At 51.3% G+C, this 23,941-nt stretch overlaps 2 protein-coding genes across 4 annotated transcripts in view; one reads left to right on the forward strand and one right to left on the reverse strand.

Annotated features, from left to right (window-relative positions):
- Positions 1 to 218: 218 nt before the first annotated feature.
- Positions 219 to 4,519, forward strand: PCBD1 (pterin-4 alpha-carbinolamine dehydratase 1). The gene is made up of 4 exons (XM_025850148.2): positions 219 to 325; positions 3,018 to 3,149; positions 3,392 to 3,472; positions 3,978 to 4,519. The coding sequence occupies exons 1-4, from the start codon at positions 323 to 325 to the stop codon at positions 4,074 to 4,076; spliced, it is 315 nt and encodes a 104-aa protein (XP_025705933.1). The 5' UTR covers positions 219 to 322; the 3' UTR covers positions 4,077 to 4,519.
- A 2,245-nt stretch (positions 4,520 to 6,764) lies between these two features.
- Positions 6,765 to 23,941, reverse strand: part of SGPL1 (sphingosine-1-phosphate lyase 1) — a 55,428-nt gene continuing 38,251 nt past the window's right edge. For all 3 annotated transcript variants that reach the window (XM_025850146.2, XM_073878859.1, XM_025850147.2), the window contains 8 exons: positions 17,963 to 18,051; positions 16,277 to 16,382; positions 14,796 to 14,894; positions 14,018 to 14,167; positions 12,555 to 12,793; positions 11,273 to 11,419; positions 10,221 to 10,341; positions 6,765 to 9,337 (listed from right to left, as the gene is read on the reverse strand). In XM_025850146.2, coding sequence (XP_025705931.1) covers positions 9,197 to 9,337; positions 10,221 to 10,341; positions 11,273 to 11,419; positions 12,555 to 12,793; positions 14,018 to 14,167; positions 14,796 to 14,894; positions 16,277 to 16,382; positions 17,963 to 18,051 — 1,092 coding nt within the window. In that variant the 3' untranslated portion in view covers positions 6,765 to 9,196. The remainder of the gene's footprint in view (positions 9,338 to 10,220; positions 10,342 to 11,272; positions 11,420 to 12,554; positions 12,794 to 14,017; positions 14,168 to 14,795; positions 14,895 to 16,276; positions 16,383 to 17,962; positions 18,052 to 23,941) is intronic.

Raw genomic sequence — 23,941 nt, forward strand, 5'->3', positions numbered from 1 at the left:
GTTGCCTTTAAAAAAGAGAAAGGTAATTTCGCGTCCGGGGTGACACGGCTGGTAAGTGGCAGAGCGCCATTCAAGCGCAGAAGTCCGCACCTGGAGCCCGCGTTCTCAGCCCCTGAGCTCCGGGGAACAAGAGCCCGGAAGAAAGTGCTGGAAGCGGGCAGAGGCCGAGAGCGCGGGTCGCCGCCGAGTTAACGATTACCGGTGGGCGGGTCCTCTCGGCCCCTCCCCGCCCGCGGCCCGAGCGCCCGGCGCCGCCCCGCCAACCCCGCAGCTCGGCGGCCACCTGCTGCTCGACCGCGTCCGCACCTGCGCCGCGCCCGCCATGGTGAGGGGTCGCGCGCCGCCGCCCGCGGGGCCCGGGCGCGCGGGGGAGCGGAGGAGAGGAGGGGGCCTATTGCGGGGGCGGCGAGGGTGGGGGACGGTCCCTGCGAGCGCCTCGCCCGCCAGCCGCTCGCCAGGCTCGGAGAGCCCGGGTCTCTGCCCCGCTGCCACCCGCACCCTCGGTGGTGCCCCAGGGCGAGCTGAGGCCGGGAGAGGGGCGGTGGCGCGGCCGGGTGACAGCGAAGCGCAGCCCAGGCCTGGCCCTGCTCCCAGGCCCGTGTCCCCAGGGCGCCTCGCGGCTGCAGGCACACATGAGCGGTGGGCCCAGGGCGGGGGGGGGGGGGGGGGGGGGGGGGGGGGGGGAGAGGCAGCTGGTGAGCCCCGTAGACATCGCCCCCCCTCGGTGGCAGGTTCTCGTCAACACTGAGGGGAGGGGGCGACTGTGTGAGTGTGAGTAGGAGGGAGGCTGGTTCTGTTTCTCTTCGAGTCTGTTTACCACCCTCCTCGCTTGCGCTTCTGGCACAGGGTCCTGCAAAGTCCTCTGTGCACCGGGCGCTGCCCCCTGGCCTCAGAACCAGCCCCTGGTGCCTCGCTTGAGGCCTGTGCCCAGCAATGGGGACCCAACTGCTCAGGATCAGCCCAACCCTGCAGGCTGGTTTCCTCCCAGGATGCCCTTGGCGCTGTGCTCAGCCCTACTTCAATACCCCCACCCTCCTGGAGGTGACTGGAAGCCCTGGCAGGGGAGGAGAGTAGTATGTAGACCCGGGAAGCTTTACTGAACAGCCCCTTTCTGGTCCCAAAGCCTGAGGAGCAGTAGGGACTGTGGTGACAGCTGAGAAGGCACTTGGAAAGCTGTGGCTTGGAGGGAGGGCAGGGGGAGAGTGAGGCTGGTGGTGTGGTGCTCTGAGGCCCCAAAGATGCAGGCAGGGCGGGTAATCAGTAACCGGAGCGCACACTCCCCCAGATGACCAGGCCAGGCCTGGCCTGCGATTTACTAAGCAAACACTGCCCCTTCCCCCGCTCTGATCCCAGCTCTCAGAGGCACTTGTCATTTCAGCCCCAGGCTGTGAAACTTGGGCGATCCCCGAAGTCTCTAAAGGCCAAGGGGTGCCTCCTAAGAGCTCACTAGTACCCACCTACTTCTTTCGGGGCCAGAGACCTAAGCAGTGGGTTCTGATGCCTGGGCTGACATCATTCATCTGGTTGCCTGGATACATGACCAGGCTTATCAGCCACTGAGAAGGGGCTGGATCTGGAATGGAGCAAGGGTTGAGCACAGGATGCAGATCTCTCAGAGCTGAGGAAAGGAGCTGGACCAAGCCAGATCAGTCCAGAGAAAACAAGTGTTTTTCAGGAGAGAAAGATTGACTTAGAGGAGGCTGTACTGCTTTTCTAGTTCAACACCACACCTGCCAGGCCTAACAAGCCTGCTAGCCCCAGAAAGTCTCCTTTTACAAATGCAGATGGCAGGCCCTTAATAAGGATGGACTTTATTGATATGTCCCATTGGCTCCTCTTGCTGATCTGAAATGGAAGTTCTGGGCCCTTTCTACCTTTCAAGCCAAGGGAGGTGAGTGCCACAGGGCCACCCTGCTGGACGATGGCAGAACTGGGGCTTGAACCAGTCCTGCCAACGGCCCCCCACGGCTGCCAGGCTGCGGGCTGCCTCATGAAGCTAAATTAGCCTCCCTCACATTCTCTTCCCAGACCTTACTGGTTCATTTTTCCTTCAACACTCGATTAGTTTCTGTTGCAGAAGTCTCAATTCTGGGATCCCATCAGTGCCTAGGCCTGGATCCATCCCCCCAGAGAATGGACCCGGCCTTTGCTTCCTTCTGTCTCTGAGGGTTCCACTCAGGGCCTGAACTGTACCAGCTTGGGCTGCCTGGAGGGCACTTTGCACAATAGGTAAATAGCCTGAGGCATTAGGCTTGCCAGTCACCCTGGGCCAAGTTACTTCCATTTTGGGCCTGAGCTCTGTTGGCTCAGGCTCCCCAGGCTGACGGAGTAGACAAGAAGGTGGGAATCCGAAGCCCCCAGGCCTGGCAGCTGGTACTCAGAGGCTGCGTGGGGGCATGAGGAACACCCACTGGGAGGTAGTACCGGTGGGTGTACACTGTAGTGTGGTGAAGAACCACCTGGAAGGTGTTTTAAGTGCTGGCTCCTTTGCCCCGGGCCCAGGAAGCAAACTCAGACTCCCTTTGAGAACAATGCCTGTGCTCTTGAGGATGGAGGGGGGCGTGGGGGGAGGAGAACTGTGGTCATTTTCCCTTTCTAGGCCTGTTTCCTTGAATCACATTGCAGGCGTGGGGGTGAACTGGATACCGTCCATAACAGAAAAAGGAAGGTTGGACAGTCATGGATCCTCTTTCCCTGAAAAGTTGTGTAGTAACACATTCGCATCTGGGCTTCATTTTGCTTTTACTCCCTCATTATAATAAGAGACCTAGGGTGGGGGGGGGGTGTTGTTGCTCAGCCCCAGGGACTTGCATCACACCTCAGGATTTTCTGTTCTCTGAGCAGAGTGTCAGAATCTAAGAACGTATCAGCGCGTGAGCCAGGGCCCCACCCCCAGGGCAGGGTGCCACCCTCAGTGCCTCCCTGACCATTGCGTTAGACCCGGCCACCAGAGCCCCCGGGGAGGCTGGCTGACTTCCGCTCATGACTGGAAGGAATCTGTTGATTTCCTCTCCTAGGCTGGCAAAGCACATAGGCTAAGTGCTGAGGAGCGCGAGCAGTTGCTGCCAAACCTGAGGGCTGTGGGGTGGAACGAGCTGGAAGGCCGAGACGCCATCTTCAAGCAGTTCCATTTCAAAGACTTCAACCGGGTATGTCGCCGGGTGGGACAGAGTTTCTGAGACTGGGGCGGATGGGGTTACACTCCAGAACTTGTTCTCTCCCTTAAAGCCCTGCTACCCAAGCCCTTTCAGACACTACCCTAGTCAGGTTGGAGTGTCATCCTTGGGGACTGGAGAGTGGGGAGATGGGTCTTGGGTTCTCCATACCCGGAACTCTTAGAGCAGCCCTCTGTCTCTCAGAGCGCTGACCTGGGTCTCACTTCACTACATAGGCTTTTGGCTTCATGACGAGGGTGGCCCTGCAGGCTGAGAAACTGGACCACCATCCTGAATGGTTTAACGTGTACAACAAGGTGAGCGATGATGCGTGCCCAGCCAAGTCCTGAAGGCCCTTCGCTGGCCTTCCCTGGGGGCCTCCCCACCTAGAATCAACATGAACAGCCCTGCAAAATAGGCTCACTACAAATTAAAGAAGTGCAAATGAAAACACTGGTGAGAGAACAGGCGGTTAAGGTAGACAGTGAGTAGGCAATCAAGAAGGCCGAACCACAGCAGGCAAGGCTGTGGGATCGGCCGTATTCGTGGCTAATAGCTCTAAATGGCCTAACCCCTCCTGGAGGTGTGGCGTGGAGGAATGAAAAAGTCGTCACCGGGGCTGAGAATAGCACGCACAGCGAACAGCTCAGACCCCGGGCCAGGGCCACCACGGGAGGGTGTGCAGTGTTGCTAGAGACTCGGGAAGGCTGCCCCCCAGGCCACAGTGTGGAGACCGGCGCTACCCTGAAGTGCTCGGTGTGGCTGAGCCGCACAGCCATGACCCTCTCCTGCTCGGGGCCCGAACCTCTGGTTTTGTTCCAGGTCCACATCACCCTGAGCACCCATGAGTGTGCCGGCCTTTCGGAGCGGGACATAAACCTGGCCAGCTTCATCGAACAAGTAGCGGTGTCCATGACCTAGGCCCTGCCCTTCCTCTGTGAATTCTTCAGGGGAAGGGGGTGACTGAATCGGGAATCCGGGGAGGGAACCGGGGAGCCCTGAGATGTTACTGCAGCCGAACGGCCAAGTGGACCCTGCTGCCTCCGGCTAGGGGGAGTCCTTGCTATGGAAGGAGACGCCCACATCACCGCCGCCCTTCCTCCCCACACCCCTCTCCAGCCTTGGCGCTCTGTTACACGTACGCTGACTGAGTACGATCTTCCCTTTCTGGAAGACTTGCCGGCAACAGTAACGGTCTTCTTGCCAGGCTGTGTCCTGCTCCCTTTCTAATTCATTTCCCAGGAAGCTGTGTCTAAGATGCACCAAGTCTTGTCTTAGAAACCAGGACCCTGAAGTCAACCCCGTTGTATGTGACAGAAGCACCTGTGCTTTTATGCCTCAAATAAAACTCGTGTTTCACTTGGTCTCAGGCTCTAGAACCTTCCTTTCCACAGGTCAGTCCAAATTGGAGTCTAGAGGCATTTAAAGCACTTCCTCTGTGGGAGGCACTGTTCAAGGCATTGGGGGGGGGGGGCGGAGTGGGACCAGACCACCCTGTCTTCATGCAGGGGAATTAAGCAGGAAGCAGTAACTACCACTAGGCAGGATGAATGAAGTCAATGCTAGAGGCAAGGGTAAGAAATGAGCTAAGGGAACATGAGGTGATTGATGAGGGTAAGTCTGGACGCTTCTCTGACCTGTGCCTCGAAGACCTGAACGGGATTCTTGAGGCAGGGGTAGCCGAAGTGGTACCATGACTAAAAGAAAAGGTTTGCAGGACACCTGTACTTATGCATGGTGGGATCTACGACTAGAAAGGCAGTCTGTGGCTGTCTTATGTTCTTCCTGGTCTCCAACATCCCAGGGGGAGATTTCTAATCCTGATAGTGTCTTGTGGTTTCTTAGAGACTTAGTCCGAGTCTCAAGGCTTGCCCGCTTTTACTGTGTAAGGGAGAGGACAAAAGTCCTAGCTTACGAGGTGACAGGCTACTTACCATCTGAGCAGTTATGGAGTGGATTCCTACAACTCAGTCCTCCAACCTAGTAACTCGAGGATAGACTGTTGCCACTAATGTGCTGTGACTGGGAGAAGTTGGGGGGGGGGCACAGAGCACAGTCTCCTCTCTCCCCAGTGCATGCCACGTGGATGGCAGTCTGCATATGCCATGATGCAGGATTGTGAAAAGCCCTTCTCCTGATGGGTTCTCATCCAAGATCCCCTAGCCTGAAGCTGCCTGCGTTCTAAGCTGACTTGCAAATGCCAGGGTTCCTTGGAGCAGACATTTAGCAATGTCACAACCCAGTCACCCTGGATGAGTTGGTCCTACAAGGGCCAGAAAAGAGGCAGAGGTTGGCATCCGAGAAATAGGCATATTGTTGGTAAAGGTACCAGCAGGATCTGAGACTTAACAATACCTATGTCAATGGCAGGTTCTCAGAAAACTTAATAATCAAAACCAGAGAGATTCTGATGGTGGTCCCCCATCTGCTCCACTTCTGAGTTCCCTTTTCCTAAGTGTGCTTTGATCTGACGACTGTGGATTAGGGGACAGAAGCCACCAGACACGGAGGTATGGAGCACGTGTTATGTCACCGTCCTGCCTCTGCTTACCCATGGATCGGGGGTTGAAAGACGCCAACCTAGAGGACACTACAGTTCTATGAAAGACTGATGTGGGACAAAAACATAAGTGATACTTTTTCAGAAACAAATGTTTATTCTACAATTCGTGCAAATAACTGACGTTGTAGGGGAAGATGTTAAGGACAGATTATGAAAAAGAAAGCTCAAGAGAAAGGGTGGCAATTAGGACTCCAACTTTAGAAAAGGCTCACAAATGCTGACTTTTGCTGACCCAGGCTGTAGTTGATGGCTGTCAAGTCAGGCCTCTTGTCATTACTTCTCCACTGCTGGGTCTGGCTACAGGTGGCTCGTTGCTACCAAGAACCCTCAGAGAAGGCAAAGGGGTTCACCGTGGTTAAGTAGCAGGTGCAAGCATCCAAACCCCAACTCTTGGACGGAAGGGGCCAGGCCTCCTAACCAAGCATATCCTGGCCTCATCCTCTAAGGTTAACCCCAAAGCAAGCAGGTGCTCAGGAAACCAAGTCATTTAGCAGAAAACTAGCAAAGACGGCATTCCTTAGCTTGATTCTGGCGAAGTCCAAACGGGTTGAAAAGCTGGGTTACCTGTGTGACAGGCTCCAGGCCTCCGGAAGGACTTCTCACTTCTTACTTGTAATGGAACAAGATGCCCAGCGGTTACATGTGCAGAGGTATTCTAAGGGGTTCCATCCACTCCCAAACCATGGAAGCCAGTGCCCAGCGGGCTGCAGCCCACCCTGGAGGGCTCAATCCATCATTAACGTATAGGCAGAAGTAGATGGTGAAGAGGATAGAAGACACAAGCTGGGCCTGGGCCCTGGGGAACTAAAGACCTGAGTTCCAGACCCCCTTAAAGCAGGTGTGACCAGCACTCCTGGTGAAGCCTCCCGTGGAGGTGCTCTCGCCCACAGACGGCTAGCGCCCTGAAATCTCCGCGGCCACACACAACCATTTCACCACAAGGGGGCGATCTCCCACCGGCAGCCAGTTCTCCAGCGGCCACCACCCCACCCGGGGTTCTCCGGGCCGCCCCTACAGAAACAAATGAATGCAACCAGCCACGTCGGTTAAGATTTCGGTCATTTAATTACGGAATTGCTTTTTAAGATATTATTGCTGCAATTAGGAAGGGAGCACTGAGCTGGGAAGAAAGAAGTTAAATACAGAAAAGATTTAAAAGAGGCAAGTACCATTTTCCAAGTATAAAACCGGTAATATTAAAAGTGACAGGGCAGTAGGGTCACGCGGCTGCTTACTCTGTGTAGAAACCAGATGCTACAGTTTCTGCAGAGGCCAATGTGACATCTGCTAGCAACATGACATCTGAAGACATTCTGCCCGCCTCTGCCAGACTAGGTGTTCCTAGGCGCGCAGGTATGCATAGACTGGAAAGCCCACAAGTGTCAGGCAAACTAAGGCTTGTGCTATAAAGTGGCTACAGGAGGTCCCTTTGAAAAACACCGCTGCCCCCGGGGCAGCAGAGGAAGGGCCCGCAGATGCTGGAAGCAACAGCACACTCTATCGGGCACAGGCTTCTCCATTTTCACAGATGACAAACCACAGTGGTGCCGGTGGGGTGGTTCTGGGTCCCGGGTCTTCCTTCAACACCATGAACGCGCCGGAGACCCAGGAGCCCTGGCGCACAGCTCCGGCCACAGCAACTCTCTCGGGAGGTGCCTCCAGTTCAGCGACGGGAAGGAACTCGGCTCCCGCGTCCAAAGGATCTTAGCGTCTCCCTCTAACATGCATGCGTGCGCGCGCGCGCACACACACACACACACACACACACACACACACACACAAACGCACAAGAGGAACACACACACTCCAGCCCTGCAATGACACGGCCAGCTCGTCACAGTTATTGTGGAGGAAGTACAGTGCCAGGAGCCACTTCAGACAAACATGCCACGGAGCCTGGGGGACAGTCTGGTTGTCGTGGCCCTCCCGGCCGGCGTTCCCAGTGAGGGAGGCCAGAGGACAGCAGCCTGAAGAGGCTGAATGGTTCAGGAGTCCCTGAGAAGGGGATTGGAACAGAGGCTATTTGCTCCTGACTTACCCTTAAAGTCCTCCCCCACCCAAATAAAAGCTCAAAGACTGACCCATTTCCCCGAGGGCCTGGGTCAGGAGTAGCCCCCCACTGCTCTCTGCTGAGGAAAAAAGGCACACCGTATGTCATCTTCAGAGGAAGACAGTGGCTCCACCTAGATCAGGGCCCTGTGCAAGGGTGAGGAGGGTGGGGAGTGGGCGCAGGGTTTGGTCCTGTCCCTGCACCACCCTGAGCTACTAGTCTTAGGAAGGAATCCCAGGCCCCAGGCCCCAGCTGACCGTTACCATCATGCTCTCCTAGTCCAAAGTTAGCCGGGGCTGAGAAGTGTCCAGTACCTGAGGCTAAACTGCCATAGTACCTGTGGGAGCTGAACAGACGGAAAGAGGCAGGAGGGACACACGAATGGGGAGAAGTTTCCTTGCCTTGGAGGCTCTCTCACGTGCTCCCTGCACCCACCTAGGGTAAGTCAAGGCAACTTGTGAAGGTGCTCTGAGCTGTTCCTTCAAGCAAACATTCTCAGACGAGATGGCTTACAACAGTGGGTGAGGGGAGGACCACCACCAACTCTAGGGACATATATTCCAATGTGACCCTCAGAGAACTTGAGAAAAGGCTCTGGTTTCCGATCCTCAGCAGCCCAGGAGAGGGTTCGGCTGTGCTCCCAACGCTGCCGACGCAGACAGGAAGCACCAGGGCCAGAAAGGCCTAGGCTCTCCAGAAACCGCGTTGTCTTCCTAATCCAGGGGAACAACAACAAACCAATGGGAGCACGATTTCAAACACAAATCTCCAAGGACGGTGGTCACCAAGTATCAAGCGGGGACAGCAGAGGGCCACTCCAAAGCCTGCCTTCACAGACTGAGCAAAAACGCTCAGCCATTCTAATCCCGAAAAAGAGGAACAGCGGCCTGTCCGTCTGTGTCCTGGAAAAAGAAACTGAGCTGAACTACATGACTCTGTGAGACAACTCACCTACTCAAAGAGGAGGCTGAGAAGGCCTCGTGCTTAGAGGGTACCTAACTCCCACCCGGGGAAACATCTTCCGATCTGCCTCGCCAGTCCACCGGAGAGAACGCAAAAAACCTTCTTTATCACATAAACCACCCCAGCCTCCCTAACACTCAGGACCGGTCAGAGCTGCCACACAATGATTAAATGAAGTTGAAAGCTAGAAGGTTAGAGAAGAAAATGGCTAAAACAATCCCTAGGGTAACATTTGAGAACAAGGGCAAAATAATTAGGTCACGGACTCCTTCAGGGTCTCCACATTAAAGACCACAGGAGGATGACAAGAGGAGGAACAAGAACCCCGAGGATCAAGGAGTCCCGCGGTCTGTCTCGTCGTGCTCCACGGAGCAAGACCAGATGCTGAAACTGTGCGTGGCCTGTTCCACGCCCCGAGAACCCTCTGAAGGCCAGGCGCCCCTCAGGGCCACAGAGGGTCCAGGCTCAGCGGGGTTTCGGAGAACCATTCATCTGGCTGCTCTGGGTTACAGTATCAGTGCTGAAAAGGCTGTCCAAGAAGACTGAGGACAATTCTGCGACCAGGTTCCTGTCGACGGTCGTCTGGGCCATGCCATAGATCGCACCCTACAAATCCAGTCAGAAGAGCATTACTGGCAATGAGGCGTACAGGGGCGGAGATGAGGTGTATGGGGGTGGAGATGAGGTGTATGGGGGCGGAGATGAGGTGTACGGGGGCGGAGATGAGGCGTACGGGGGTGGAGATGAGGCGTACAGGGGCGGAGATGAGGTGTACGGGGGTGGAGATGAGGTGTATGGGAGCGGAGATGAGGTGTATGGGGGCGGAGATGAGGTGTATGGGGGCGGAGATGAGGCGTACGGGGGCGGAGATGAGGCGGAGATGAGGCGTACAGGGGCGGAGATGAGGCGTACGGGGGCGGAGATGAGGCGTACAGGGGCGGAGATGAGGCGTACAGGGGCGGAGATGAGGTGTATGGGGGCGGAGATGAGGCGTACAGGGGCGGAGATGAGGCGTATGGGGGCGGAGATGAGGCGTACGGGGGCGGAGATGAAGCTGTGGCTCCGATCCCCCCGTCTCCGCCTTCTGTGTCTGCTCCTCCCCGGCTCCATGCCCACCCCAGACAGCTCTTCACAGGTACTTGCCGGTCTGCCTTTCAGCCCAAAGAAACTGGCCTATGGGATTTGCCATAGAAAATTCCAGAGAAAACAGGCTTTTTGTCTTTCCTGTCAACATTTTCTGTTCAAAGGGACATGACCACCACGTGCCTTTGTTATGACACGTTCAAATTTACAAGGTGCTTTATATACAGCACACCTCACTTGACACCAAAGAGCCTGGGAACGGGTGAGGCAGAGGTCATCAGCTCCAAGGAATAAGGTTTATGGAGATGGGACAGAGGCAGGACCAGACTCGAGGTCACCTGGTTCTTCCAAACCTCCCACAACACCTGAACTTCCACAGGAAGAAAAAAATCCCAAGTGTCCCTACCATTCCTGTGGTCTTTGCTTTAGGATTCTTCATGATTTGAGTGACAGACTCCCGGATGTCCTTTAGGAACTGTATGGCTACTCGCTTCCGGGTGTGTACTAGCGTGATGCAGAAATGGATACTGTGGGAGAAGAGAGAGACAGGCAGAGATAAACCTTGGGAAAAGAAAACAAAGTTCTAAAATAAAGCGGCGCCACATACTGGAATTTATCGCTTGCTTCTTCATGTTATTTGTGACAAGTGTTCCCAGTCCTGGGCATCAGGGCTCTCAAATACGCGGGGGCTGTCAAGCACGGGCCGGCATGAGGGTTTCATGCCTCCGTGTGAGCAACATCCTGACAGAGGGAGGACCCCTCCCCTCAAAAACTGTCATATGATATGCCTTCAGCCATGGGGCCACCAAAGGGATGCTCTCCTTGTAGATGATAAACCCTCATGGGCAAAGGGCCACAGGGATCTTGAAGGACTTCAAGGCACAGAAGAAACTCTCACGCCCCCTAAAGGGAGACTGAGGTACAGAGGGATGGTGAAGAGGAAGAAGCTGAGTCCAGGTGGGACTGGCAACAGCACCAGGAAGTGAAAGGATCGGGGTGCACAGAGGGCACGGGGGACCTCTGCCATCGGGGTGTGGGGTTTATTTACAGGCATCGTGGGAGATGAAATGACAGAAGCATATTACAGGACAGGGCAGCAGGCCTGAACGATGAGAGGCCCTGTGGAGGGTTCTGAGCTAAGTATGACTCAGGTCACAGGCCCGTCGGCAAGAGCAGCCTCATGGCGGTGTACGAGATGGGGCGGGGAGTACACAGCCCAGGAAGAGGGGAGGGGCGGCGGGGGGGGGGGGCTCGTGACTGACCGCTGGTCTCTTGTAAAGCTCATCGTCTTGTCCTTGATACTGAGTAATGTCAGGTGGTGAGGGAAAATCCCACGGATACTCTGTCAGTCCTGAAGCGCTGGCCTCACTGTCAGTCTCTAGGCTTCGGGTCACCCTGCTACCCGAGCTGTTGCGAAGTCACAGAGTGCAGTGAGGGCAGGAGGCTCCTCGGGCTTACCTGGGTGGGAACTGCAGCTGGTTCAGGTTCCAGCCCTTAGCAGTCATCAGGTTAAACAGTCGGTAGATGTCAAAATCTCGGGAGCCCAGAGCAATGACTGACAACTGGGGATTCCCAAAAACAAAGATGCCTTTGATATTTTCCAGTCTTAAAACAAACAAAAAAAGGAACAGAAAGGAAATTTCAGTCACATATACGCCTCGGGCCATCATCTCTTTCATCGTGCAAATGTCTCCCCTATAACACAATCTAATCTTTTAGGGCTTCAGCTCGCTCACCTTCTAGTATCAGGTGGCAAGACTGAGATCAGTGGTTCCCAAACATTACAAATACTCAAAGGCCCAAACCTCACTGAGCTCCAATGAGTCAGAACCACTGGCTCCTACCCTGTCTGCCCAACTCCCAAATTGTGATATGCCCCGGGGTCATCTGAGGCATAAAAGATACACTTAAAAAAAATCCTGGCAAAATAACCCCTCCATCTCTTCAATTTCAAAAATCATATACGTAATCCCTAAAGCAAGAAATCGTAGAGCAGTTCACAACAGATGGGTCTATTGGCTGGGTATGTGCAGGCTTTTTTCGAATGAGACATGTCTACTGGCCGCTTTCACTCACCCTCCAGATTCTGAAAAAGCCTCCCCAGTGCGGGTGAGCCACAGAGATAGGCAGGGGGCACGCGACAGGTGGGTCAGACAAACATGCAGCCTCGTTCTAGCCTCATCTCACCCTGGGTACCCCCCCCGCCCTTCCCCCGTTCGTTCCCTCTGCCTCATCTCCGACACTGTTCCACCAGCGACTCCCCAAGTGTGAGCCCTAGACCCACAGCTTCAGTATCCACTGGGGGCTTCCCAGAAACGCAAGTCCTCAGACTCCCACTCCAGATGGACGGAGTGAGATTCCTAGGAGTGGGGCCCAGCAACCTGAGTTGTGACAGGTCCTCCCGATGATTAAGATGCGTGCTCAAGTGTGAGAACCGCGGTGTTAAGGATGACGCTGCACAGTGTGTGGGCACTTGGTAAGAGCTGCCGGTCGTGAAGACACGCTTTTGAGACACGATGGCCCACAGGTGAAGCCTGGGTCTGACCCTCCAAGTCCCAGCAGAGCCAGGGAGTTTCTCCTCCCAGGCCGGCGCCACACTCCTAAGCTGCTGTCCTAAGCCCCTGGTCGCTAGGGGATGCTGAATGGGCCGGGAGCTATGGGTGCTTGGCCAGGCAGATGCCTCGGGCCTACGAGCAGACAAAGCAAGAGACGAGGTGGACCCCCAATCCTCCACACATACTCTGACTTGAGGAAGCGAGTGGTTTTGATGATCTGTTTGGTGGCCTCAACATAGCCGCTCTCACCGAAGTGCATCAGGGCAGCCCAACAGGCCGCACTGATGCCTCCGGGCCGGGAGCCCGCGATGGTCGGGGAGGCGTAGATGCCGCCCTGCCAGTCTGTCGCCACGAAGAACTGATGGCTCCTGTACTTCTTGTCACTGTAGAGCAGCACGGAGGAGCCTTTGGGGGCGTAGCCGTACTGAGGGGAGAAGCGCACAGGTGAGCACCCAGCTCCCAGGCAGGCCCGCCCCGCAAGCTCCCCGCGCACACTTCTCCTTCACGTGCCCGTTTCCCACCGCGTCCCACTCGCACCGACAACCCACACTCAGAACGTTACGGGTGCAGGGCGCTGCGGGGACGGGGCTGAAATGCCCTGTGAGGGCTGAGGCTTCTGGGCCCCTCACCCAGCACGTGGCTTCTCTATGTAAACCGCACTCCAGGGCGGTGCGTCACGGTGGAAGCAAAGATAAATTTCCACTGGCAACCGGGGGAAAGGGTAGAAGTCACGTCGCCTGGAGCGACTAAAATCACAAGCTGACTCCCGTCCCATCTCTTTTATACTTCCTTTTTTAAGACCATCACGGTGTTCAGCATCTAGAAGCTACTGAATCCAGCCTAAAAACAACCTACGTACTTGGTTTCCTTATAGAAATGTGCCCTCCTAGTGAACTCCCGCTGCCGCGAACATGGAGCCAGCCTCACTCCCTGACCCACACCGGGAGAGACGGTAAGGAAGAGGGCACAGGGGTCGCCTGGGTGCGAGGCGAAACCAAATCAGATCCCGACGGAAGATTCGCGGGCATCACGTAAGAGTCTGAAAAACAGGTCTCCACTATGCTTGAGATGAAAACAAGCTCTGCGAGTGTCTTCAGCACAGAGCACACATTCCTGAGGCTGCTGCTTCTCCCACATCTGCATGTAGCTGCAAAGCCATCCCGGCCACCAGGGTGGTGGCATCCGAACATTCCTGAGCACGCAGTTCTGCCCTCTCTCCAAAGGACTCTTCCTTTAGCTGGCTCCTGTCACGTGGGGCAGCAGCCCCGTGGTGTGGGAGCTCAGCACCAGCATACCTCCTCCCAGGAATCCCACTATCAAATTCATCGCTACCCTCCACCCCAGAGAATCTCAGAGCTTCAGGGAACATTTTTCTAGGGGCCCTTGTCCTGGCATGTCCCAGCTACATACAGTCAGTGGATGCAGAAATTCTCTGAGCCACATGCCACAAATAGGTCCCTTTGCACGATTACGTGTCACCTCTAGCACTATACTTTGTCACCTGAACCAGCTACGCGGGTGAGAGCAAAGAGCCAGATTTAATTTTACATTTTGGGCAGAAGTTAATGCTTTAACCAATTTATTTTGTTGATAGTCAAAATAATCAGGTGCCTCCTTTGATTAACATTTGGTCCCTTCCCTGTCTCACCTTGTGGGTATCAGCTGAAATGCTGGTCACACCTTTCACCCGGAAATCAAATGGTTGCTCCAGTGGGTATCCTGCTTTCTCCATAAAGACGATGAGGAAGCCCCCCAGACAAGCATCTACATGAAGAGGTATTTTGTATTTGACAGCCAGCTAGTTCCAGAAAACAAAGACCACAAGAGAATTTCATTTATAGCCATATAACAAAAACTTTGCAAGACACAGGTGGAAAGATGTGCTGCAACCACAAGGCCACTATATACTGCATCTTTCAGGCTTTAAAAAACTGGCTAGTTTTCACATTCCTAATAAAGTTCATCTTTTAAATGTATTTAGGCTTCAAAATAATTCCTCTGAAATGTGGTATTTTATATTTAAATACGCAGGGCCTCAACCTCACCATAAAATCAAGCAGGAAACGAGCAGCCCTCTGATGCAGGGGGAAGAGTCCTGCTTTAGTAACTGCAGGCTGGGGAGGAGTGGGCGCTAGGCGGGTGGCGCTATTGGATGCCACCCTCTGGTAGGCAGGCTCCTACATGCAGCTTATTTTCCCGGCTGAATCGAAATGCCCGTACTCTTTCAGAATATCCAGTCTTCTTCCCACAGCAGGGCCAGTTAACTTTCTGAGGCTCCAAACAGAGCTGCAGGGCTTCCTATGGGCCTCAGGAAATTTGTGCACAAATCTAAACTCAGGCTTGCTTCTCCTTGCCGAGTACTGCACCATTAGATTCTATTTTCAAATCTCAGCTTGAGTGCCTGGCAGGCCATTTCTCCCACGTACCTTGGCCACTTCCGGGACAGGATCGATGATACCATGAGGAAACTGGGGGGTAGAACAGACGAGCATGGCCGTGTTCCTGGAGATGGCTCTCCTCATTGCCTAGGGGTTGAAAGGGGAAAGGAAAATGAGAAGCCACGTCAGAATGCCAAGAGCGCTCCAGGCCCCCAGCTCAGGGTCTGCGCTCCTCTAGCCCACCTCCTCCCATCTCTCCAACCCAGGAGAAGACAGCCCCCCGCCACGGCGGCAGCACAGACAGGGCCAGAGGGCTCCAGCGGGGGGGACGGTCCGTGGCCACAACACGGCAAATCACTGTGGGAGGAAAAACGGCATCGGGCCAAGAGGCAGATGAGCCTATGCGAGTCCCAGCCCCACTCACGAGCGTGGAAACCTGGGGCAAACGATTTAACTCCACCCAGACTGTTTCCTCACTCGTGCACTGCCAAAAGGACTGACAGTTTCTACAGCCTCCCTGGGCTGTCACAAGGCTCACATGTAATTCTTACAGCATCCCGACACTGGAGAGTTCTCCACACAGGCACGGCATAAAAATAACGACTAAAGGACTACTATCAGGTCTTCAAAAAAGAAAGCCTGCCACTTGTGACGGCACGGATGAACCTGGAGGACACCGCTGAGTGTAGTAAGCCAGGCACAGAGACACAAATGCTGCATGACCTCACATATACGGCACCTACAACAGTCAAGCTCCGAAGCAGAGAGTAGAACGGCGGTTGCCAGGGGCCGGAGGATGAGGGGCACCAAGTTTCAGTGACGCCTGACAGGAAGATCTGGACCGCTCGCGGACAGCCGTGTGACCACGCGTAACAATACCGCACTGTGTGCCTGAAATCAGCTAGCAGTCGGGAGAGCAGCCCTATGTATTCTAACCCAGAAAAAAGGAACATGATAGAAGATCGTAACTATCTGAGGGGATGGAATTTGCTCAATAGTGCGACTGTGGTGATTCGTCTGCAGTGTGTACAAGTGTCATCAGAATATCAAGCTGGGACCACAGATATGTACAATTTTTTTTGTCAACTATCAGTCAGTGTATCAATAAAGACAGCAGGCAGCAATAACGCTAGCGCTAAGAAATTGGGTAGTTTAGTTCTGAAAAGATGCAGTTACTGTTACATTGGGGAGGATATGGATGCGAGCTCATGAAAACCGCAGGGAGAGTCCTGGGGCAAGTCAGTCTGTGCTCTTCTTACAGAGAGGAGAAAGCGATGTTGCTGAAGCAAAACCCAGGTCAGCAAAGTCTCAGGTCAGGGGCTGGATCATCTTTGCTATCAGAGCTCACGAATTTATGAAAACCCTGAGCCGTACTCCATCACCACGGCTGGTGGCAGCTTGGCAGCTCCCGCACCTAGAGTCCGAGGCCTTCGGAGCCTCTCTGTGCGACACTGGAAAACACCAGTCAGTCAGGTGCATCCCTGCTCCTCACGGTCCATGGCACGAAAGGGCCCTTCAGGGGAACTCACCCGAACATCCACCTCCATCATTTTGTTCAGTGGAACCCGTATAATCTTCATCCCAAAATAATTGGCTGCTTTGTCAAATGCAGCATGGGCACTTTGGGGGGCCACACTAAATGACAGAGAAGAGAGTAATGAAATTCCGATAAAAGCAGGGCTCAAGAGAGAGCCTATTTAGCAGCAGCTCATCTACGTCACCAGGAGTAAACGTCTAATTATTTTTCCTCACGTTTTTACAAGTGTTTATATTGTTTTACTTTTCTTTTTAAGCACAAAGAAAAAGAGGTCAACTGATTTTCTACAGAAATCTTCTCCCTCTGGTTTAGGAAATCCAAAGCATAAAGCAGGGCTGACAGGCAGGAGACGAGGGACCTGGGCATTTGGATCAGATTGGCATCAGGCAGAGCCTTCTCGTGCTGGCCATCCAAAGCCAGGGAGCCGTTGGTGGGGGCACGATGACATGACACACGGCCAAGCAGGAACCTAAGTCTGCTTGTATCAGGTCAGTGGTTCCTTCCAGCTCTGAAAGCCCACGAGCCTATAAGAAACTATAATTCCCATTGTTCCTACATACTTAGAAGCAGCACTTCAAATAGTACTGAAACGGGGGTGCCTGGCTGGCTCAGCTCAGTCAGTAGAGCCTGCGACTCCTGATCTTGGGGTTATGAGTGCAAGGCTCACACTGGGCGTAGAGCTTACTTTAAAAAAAACAAAAAAAAGACAAATAGCACTGAAAAGGTTAGTTAAGTATTTGCTTTCAGACTTCTCTCAATTACTGCACTCTCAAAATCAGTGTGTTCCCTTTAAGGAAGGAAAGACTATTGCTCAGTACCAAGCACTAAGGTTTATGTATGGAGAAAGACGGCAGCCTGATTTATTCTCTCAGGCTGCACAGCATGAGATCACATGCAACCCTTAGTCACTGATACTTGTAGGAAAACAGTAACCCAGAGGATGTAGAACACTCTGGGCAAAGAGAGAGTCTAGAGAAAAGAATGCAGCCAAATATCAAAGTTATGTCTATGGGGTGGCATTATGGATAAATCTCGAAAAGATTTTAAAAATTTCTCCTCCCAGGGGTGCCTGGGTGGCTCAGTCGTTAGGCGTCTTGCCTTCAGCTCAGGTCATGATTCCAGGGTCCCCTGCTCCGCGGGAAGCCCGCTTCTCCCTCTCCCACTCACCCTGCTTGTGTTCCCTCTCTCGCTGTCTGTCAAATAAATGAATAAAATCTTTAAAAAAAAAATTTTTTTTTTCTCCTCCCAGAAAACAGCCCTCAGGCTGAAATTTTCTTAGGAAGCACTTTGAGGCAGCCTATTATATTTAAGTAACTTTCCCTGAATTTAAGGGATTATTAGAGAGTTTTCCTTAGGCTCCAGATTATTTATAATATCACAAAATTCAAAGATGTAGTCCTGTTCAACCTGTCACTTTTAGGAAAAGGAGCTCATTCTTGCTTTCAGTATATACCACGTATAAACTTGGGGGTTGGGAAAGGGAATGACCTTTAAAATTAACTGGCTGATCCACTTAGGATTCTGTGGAATGTGAAGGGATAAGGGTCAAGGACGCAAGACAGGATGAACGAGGACTGAACTGCCAGAGGAAGAGGGAAGAGAAGTAGAAAACAGATGGTCAAGTTGTTTCCAACCGCAGTACTCCAAACAGTTAAATCCAAAGGAAACACATACATACATTTCTGGAGTTTTGATCCCATTCTCAAAGGCCAGGTCCCGGTAAGCTTTGCAGGCCATGAGTATGCTTTCTGTTCCCCCAGAGGTCACCTGTAATAAAGAAGCAATGTCATCCATGCAGTGCAGTGAGGCCGGCTGTCAGCATGCACGGCCCACCTTATCCTGGTGGCGCCCGGTGCAGCAGCAGGTAATGTCTGCGAGGCACTCGGTAGAGCACACATTGCCATGTCTTCCGGAAGGAAATGTGGCTTTATCAGCTAAGTGCACTCTTGGTTCAGAAGAGTAAAAACTACGAAATAAGAAGGAGCAGAATCTCTACATTGTATGGAAAAATGCACCATCTGCCCAGACGTCACCAGCACGCGGCCCGTTTACACTTCTATTCCTGGTCCAGTTGCAGATAGGATAGCGCATTTTACACTGCTCAAAAGCATCAGGATTACAGACTTTGATTTAAGTTTCCAATGCCCACTGCAGAATGAACTGCAGTCATAAGTCTAGTAAGCTACGTGATACCTCAGCAGATCAAGAAGGAAAGTTTAGACATTCCAAAGTGAACTGTGGTTTTGACAAGTTTGAAAAAGAAAAGCAGAGCCCTCTATTTACAAGTTGGTTATCTCACTTATCTGAAATCAAAACAAAAATCATAGTGTTTTTAAACAAAGTAAAATGTTTTCCTGAAGCTAGGCCTAGCCCTCCTTGGTTTTGGGTGAACGTCTTTCTTTTTCTTAAGATTTTATTTATTCATTTGACAGAAAGAGAGAGAGCACAAGTAGACACAGAGGCAGGCAGAGGGAGAGGGAGAAGCAGGCTCCCCGCCGAGCACGGAGCCAGACGCGGGGCTCGATCCCAGGACCCCGGGATCATGACCTGAGCCGAAGGCAGACGCTTAACGACTGAGCCACCCAGGCGCCCCTAGGTGAACTTCTTTATCAGAGTTGAAACCTAAATACTCAAAGGTCATGTCACGCATCTGACTTCCCTCACGAGACTATAAACTCACGGGACGGTGGGGACCAATCCATTCATGACAATATTCCAAGCACCCAGCCTAAAGGCTGACACTTAACAGAACCTCAACTAACATTTCTCAAAGCCTGATCTGACTCTCAGTAAACCATGACCAACATGGGCACATCATACCCGTCAGGCTATCTTTTGATGACATATAAGAATGAATCATTCCAGGTGCATCTGGGTGGCTCAGTGGGTTAAGCATCCAGCTCTTTTTTTTTTTTTTTAAGATTTTATTTATTTATTTGATAGAGGGAGACACAGCGAGAGAGGGAACACAAGCAGGGGGAGTGGGAGAGGGAGAAGCAGGCTTCCCGCCGAGCGGGGAGCCCAATATGGGACTCGATCCCAGGACCCTGGGACCGTGACCTGAGCCGAAGGCAGACGCTTAACGACTGAGCCACCCAGGCGCCCAGCATTCAACTCTTGATTTCGGCTCAGGTCATGATCTCAGGGTTTTAAGATCGAGCCCATCAGGCTCTGAGCTCAGTGGAAGTCCGCTTGAGATTCTCTCTTGCCCTCTGCCCTTCTCCCCCACCTCTTTCTCTCTGAAATGAATAAATAAATCTTAAAAAAGCAAAAAAAGAATCATTTCAAAACAAACCAAAAAAGCCACAGCACTGAGGTACGTGATTATTTTCTAAGATTTCTCATCTCTGAAGACTCCTACAAGCTTAGATAACTTTTTCATGGTACACGTGAGAAAACTGAGCCCCTAAGAAGACTAAAATAATTCACCCAGTGCCATCCATTAGCATCAGCTGATAAAAAGCAAAACTTTGCAGCAGCAACTTCTTGCTAGACACATCGCCAAAGGCAAGGGAAGCCAGGGCAAAAATGAACTATTGGGACTTCATCAAGATAAACAGCCTTTGCACAGCAAAGAAACGGTCAATAAAACCAAAAGACAACCGACAGAATGGGAGAAGATACTTGTAAATGACATATCAGATAAAGGGCTAGTATCCAAAATCTATAAAGAACTTACCAAACTCAACACCCAAAGAACAAATAATCCAATCAAGAAATGAGCAGACAACATGAACAGCCACTTCTCCAAAGAAGACATCCAAATGACCAACAGACACATGAAAAAATGCTCAACATCACTTGGCATCAGGGAAATCCAAATCAAAACCACAATGAAATACCACCTCACATGGGTTACAATGGCTAAAATTAACTAGTCAGGAAACTACAGATGTTGACGAGGATGCAGAAAAAGGAAAAAACCCTCCCACACTGTTGGTGGGAATGCAAGCTGGTGCAGCCCCTCTGGAAAACAGTATGGACGTTCCTCAAACAGTTGAAAATAGAGCTACTCTATGATCCAACAATTGCACTACTGGGTATTTACCCCAAAGATACAAATGTAGTGATCCAAAGGGGCACCTGTACCCCAATGTTTATAGCAGCAACGTCCACAATAGCCAAACTATGGAAAGAGCCCAGATGTCTATCAACAGATAAACGGATAAAGAAGATGTGGTATATATAAATACAATGGAATATTACGCAGCCATCAAAAATTGAAATCTTGCCATATGCAACGACATGGACGGAACTAGAGGGTATTATGCTAAGCAAAATAAGTCAATCAGAGAAAGACAATTATCATATGATCTCATTGATATGTGGAATTTAATAAACAAGGCAGAGGATCACAGGGGAAGAGAGGAAAAAAATGAAACAAGATGAAACCAGAGAGGGAGACAAACCATAAGAGACTTTTTTTTTTTTAAAGATTTTTTATTTATTTATTTGACAGAGAGAGACACAGCGAGAGAGGGAACACAAGCAGGGGGAATGGGAGAGGGAGAAGCAGGCTCCCCACAGAGCAGGGAGCCCGATGTGGGGCTCGATCCCAGGACCCTGGGATCATGACCTGAGCCGAAGGCAGACGCTTAACGACTGAGCCACCCAGGCGCCCCCCATAAGAGACAAGTCTTAATCATCCGAAACAAACTGAGGGTTGTTGGAGGGGAGGGCGGTGGGGGGATGGGGTAACTGGGTGATGGACATTGGGGAGATTATGTGTCATAATGAGCACTGGGTACTATATAAGATGGATGAACCAGAGACCTGTACCCCTGAAAGAAATAATACATTGTATGTTAATTAATTGAATTTAAACTAAAAACGAGAAAAGAGAAAAAAAAAAGGAAAACTTTCTACATTTGTGCATTTGGTGGAGTTAACATGAAATGGAATGAGAGAGAGGGATTTCTGGAATTTCTTATAATACCCAAAAAGAGGACAAAAACACCATTGCTACAAAACCCCAGTGGTCAGGAGTTACATGGAAGATTAGCTGAGAGAAGTTAGTCATACTGTGCTTCAGGAAGTCTTCAAGAAACACGTGCCCCTCACCCACGAAGTAATGTGCTGAACTTGGGCAGAGGACGCCTGCCTGTTTGCAGCCTCTGCACTTTTCTGCCAAAGATGAAAACGCTTGTAGTGGAGGTCAGCTCTGTGAATCAGCGCCTCGCCCTGTGGTCTAGCACAAAACCTCAGGCTGTCACATGAGGAGCCAAACAAGCTATGAAGCAAGTCAGGAAAGGACCAGCAACGTCCAAGTCTCCAGTGTGTCAGCCTCTTACTAAGGTCCAGTAATGACCTAAGCAAAAGGATTTCCAAACCCCTAGTCACCCAGCACACACGCTCTATTTTTAGTCCAATAACTAATCAAATCAACATCATTATTTGTTGGGCAAACAGCAGTGTACTTTGGACTGTAAAAGCAGGAATACCTAAATTCTACTTCTAATTTTTATTTCTGATCCCCAAATTCTGTGTCTAAACATGCTACTAACCTCCCATTACCTTCTACCCTCTGCGCCCAAAGAAAAATAGAAATGTGAAATCAGAAGATGAAAGCTTCAATAACTACTTGTAATGTTAGCTTCTTCCGACATTTATAAAAACTCGCTGTAATATATGAGAAGTATGTCAGAGAATAAGAAGAGAACACGGCCTGTTGCGAGAATTTTCTTTCAGATGCTGTCTGGACCCAGAGGCCTTTGCACAAGCCAAGACTGTTCCCCAGGGCAACAGAAGTTCTCTCAGTATATGAAATCACTTCTCATCCATTCTAACTGAGGAAAATGAAGTTAGTAACAGGAAAGATAGTTTAGACTGAAGAACAAAGAACAAGAAGAGCTTAAGACCTTGGCTGGGAATATGCTACAGACTGCCCAGCCAATGCAGCTCTGTCTTCTCATTTCCAACCTCTGAACTCTGAACTTTTTTTTCACCAAAAGCAGCTCATTGAGAGAGAGAGAGAGAGAGAGAGAGAGAGATGGAGAGAGACAGAGACTGAGAAGAGTAAGAGAGACAGAGAAACTCAAATTACCCCAGAGGTCATCGTTAGTTCTCCTGTAAAAGTCCTAAGTATTAGAAAAGCCTAGGGATCTCAGACTCCATCCTTCTCCCGATCCCGGACAGTGCAGCAATGCAAAAATACCCCTGGGGTTGGACTTCGGCATTCAGATGGAACACTGAACCTACCTCACAGCTGCTTTCTCTCCCCCGGTAACTAAAAGAAGGAAGAAACACAATTGCAAAAAGCTGCAATAACCACCATCAAACAAGGAAACAGAGAATCCAGTGCAAGAAACTTCAAATACTGGCAATGAAAAAAAGAGACAAGTTACTAAAGCACAGAAAAAAGCAAAACACAGTCCCTAATCCCTCCTCCAAGTCCCGAAAATTGTCCAGCCAGCCAGCAAAATCCTGAGGATTCTCATTAATACCGGCCAAATCTTCAGAGAAGCAAATGGAGGGGGGGCTCCTTATCTTCTGCTCAGTGAGTGGTAGACATGGAGCGAGGGAGAAACAGGAAAATGGGGAGAGAGAACACTGGGACCGACCCCTCAAAGTCAAGGCTTCAGGGATCCAGGATGGGTTAAAGAAATAATCAAAGCCCAGAGGGTCTTACTGTCTTCCAACTAGGCAGAGTAAACTCTAATAGGTAACTTTTAAAAAATCTCAGAAGAAGAGACCCAGATATCCTAACACAGGTGGAACCAAGAAGCCCTCAAGCAAATGCTCCCAGGTGAGAAATCAGCCAGCATGCGTCGGAACAAAATAGAATGTTCCGATGAGCATGAGCCACAGTGAAAGAAAATGGCACGGTAACTACGCAAACACACAGAAAGAAAAAAAGCAGCATGCAAAATAAAAGCCTAACCCAAAAGGTAACAGTCTAAGGGGCACTGTCGTCACTAGAGGACCACATGACAAGAACACGAATCGAAGAAAACAAGAGCTGAAAGACTGGACACCAAAATAAGAGAACGAGACTGCAGACCTAAAACACAGAGTACCAAATGACCCTGATACAGGACTAAGTAAGGACACGAGCGGCAGAATCAACCCGGCCGAGAATAAAGATCAGGACTTAGAGGAAAGGTTTAAGGCAAGTTTAGTGAACCCAGATTAAAAAAAAAAAAAACAGAGACTGAAAAATCACTGCCTCTCTACACCTGTGTCCCTCTGGCTAGACACAGATAACCAAAAGGTATTCAGAGAAGAAACATGGGCATGGTCGCCAATCTGTGAAACCGTATTCTCTAAGACGAGCTGAGTAGACTTGGAAGAAAGTGGGGAAGAGCAGATCCAGAGGGAGAGAAGATGTAAAGTGTACAAAGCTCACATGGAGAAAAACAACAACAATCATGGAACTCCTATTTCTGGCAATATAGATTAGACAGCTTGGGCAGCCCACCCTCCCATGGGAAACAACTAAAAAGCCTCATAAAACATTAAAATTTATTTTACATCTACTACTGAGCTTATATAACATAAAGGAATATACTAATATACTGAACCCAAACACAGCAAAACCAAGAATCCTAGCAGATAAAGTGAGTGCCAAAGCTGGTTTCAACTTTGAGGGTTGCTGCCACCCCCAGAGACCACCAACCGCCACCGTGACAAACAAACAGGAGGTAAACTGAGGGCCTGC

This window comes from Callorhinus ursinus, unplaced genomic scaffold (genome assembly GCF_003265705.2).
Source record: "Callorhinus ursinus isolate GAN/ISIS: 27379988/994484 unplaced genomic scaffold, GSC_fseal_2.0 scaffold31, whole genome shotgun sequence".
NCBI lineage: Eukaryota > Metazoa > Chordata > Mammalia > Carnivora > Otariidae > Callorhinus > Callorhinus ursinus.

Excerpts from the sequence above, each read along its gene's own strand:
- PCBD1 (XM_025850148.2), top strand. Across the intron at positions 3,150-3,391 it reads ATTTCAAAGACTTCAACCGG|GCTTTTGGCTTCATGACGAG; the intron begins GTATGTCGCCGG and ends TTCACTACATAG. Across the intron at positions 3,473-3,977 it reads GGTTTAACGTGTACAACAAG|GTCCACATCACCCTGAGCAC; the intron begins GTGAGCGATGAT and ends GTTTTGTTCCAG.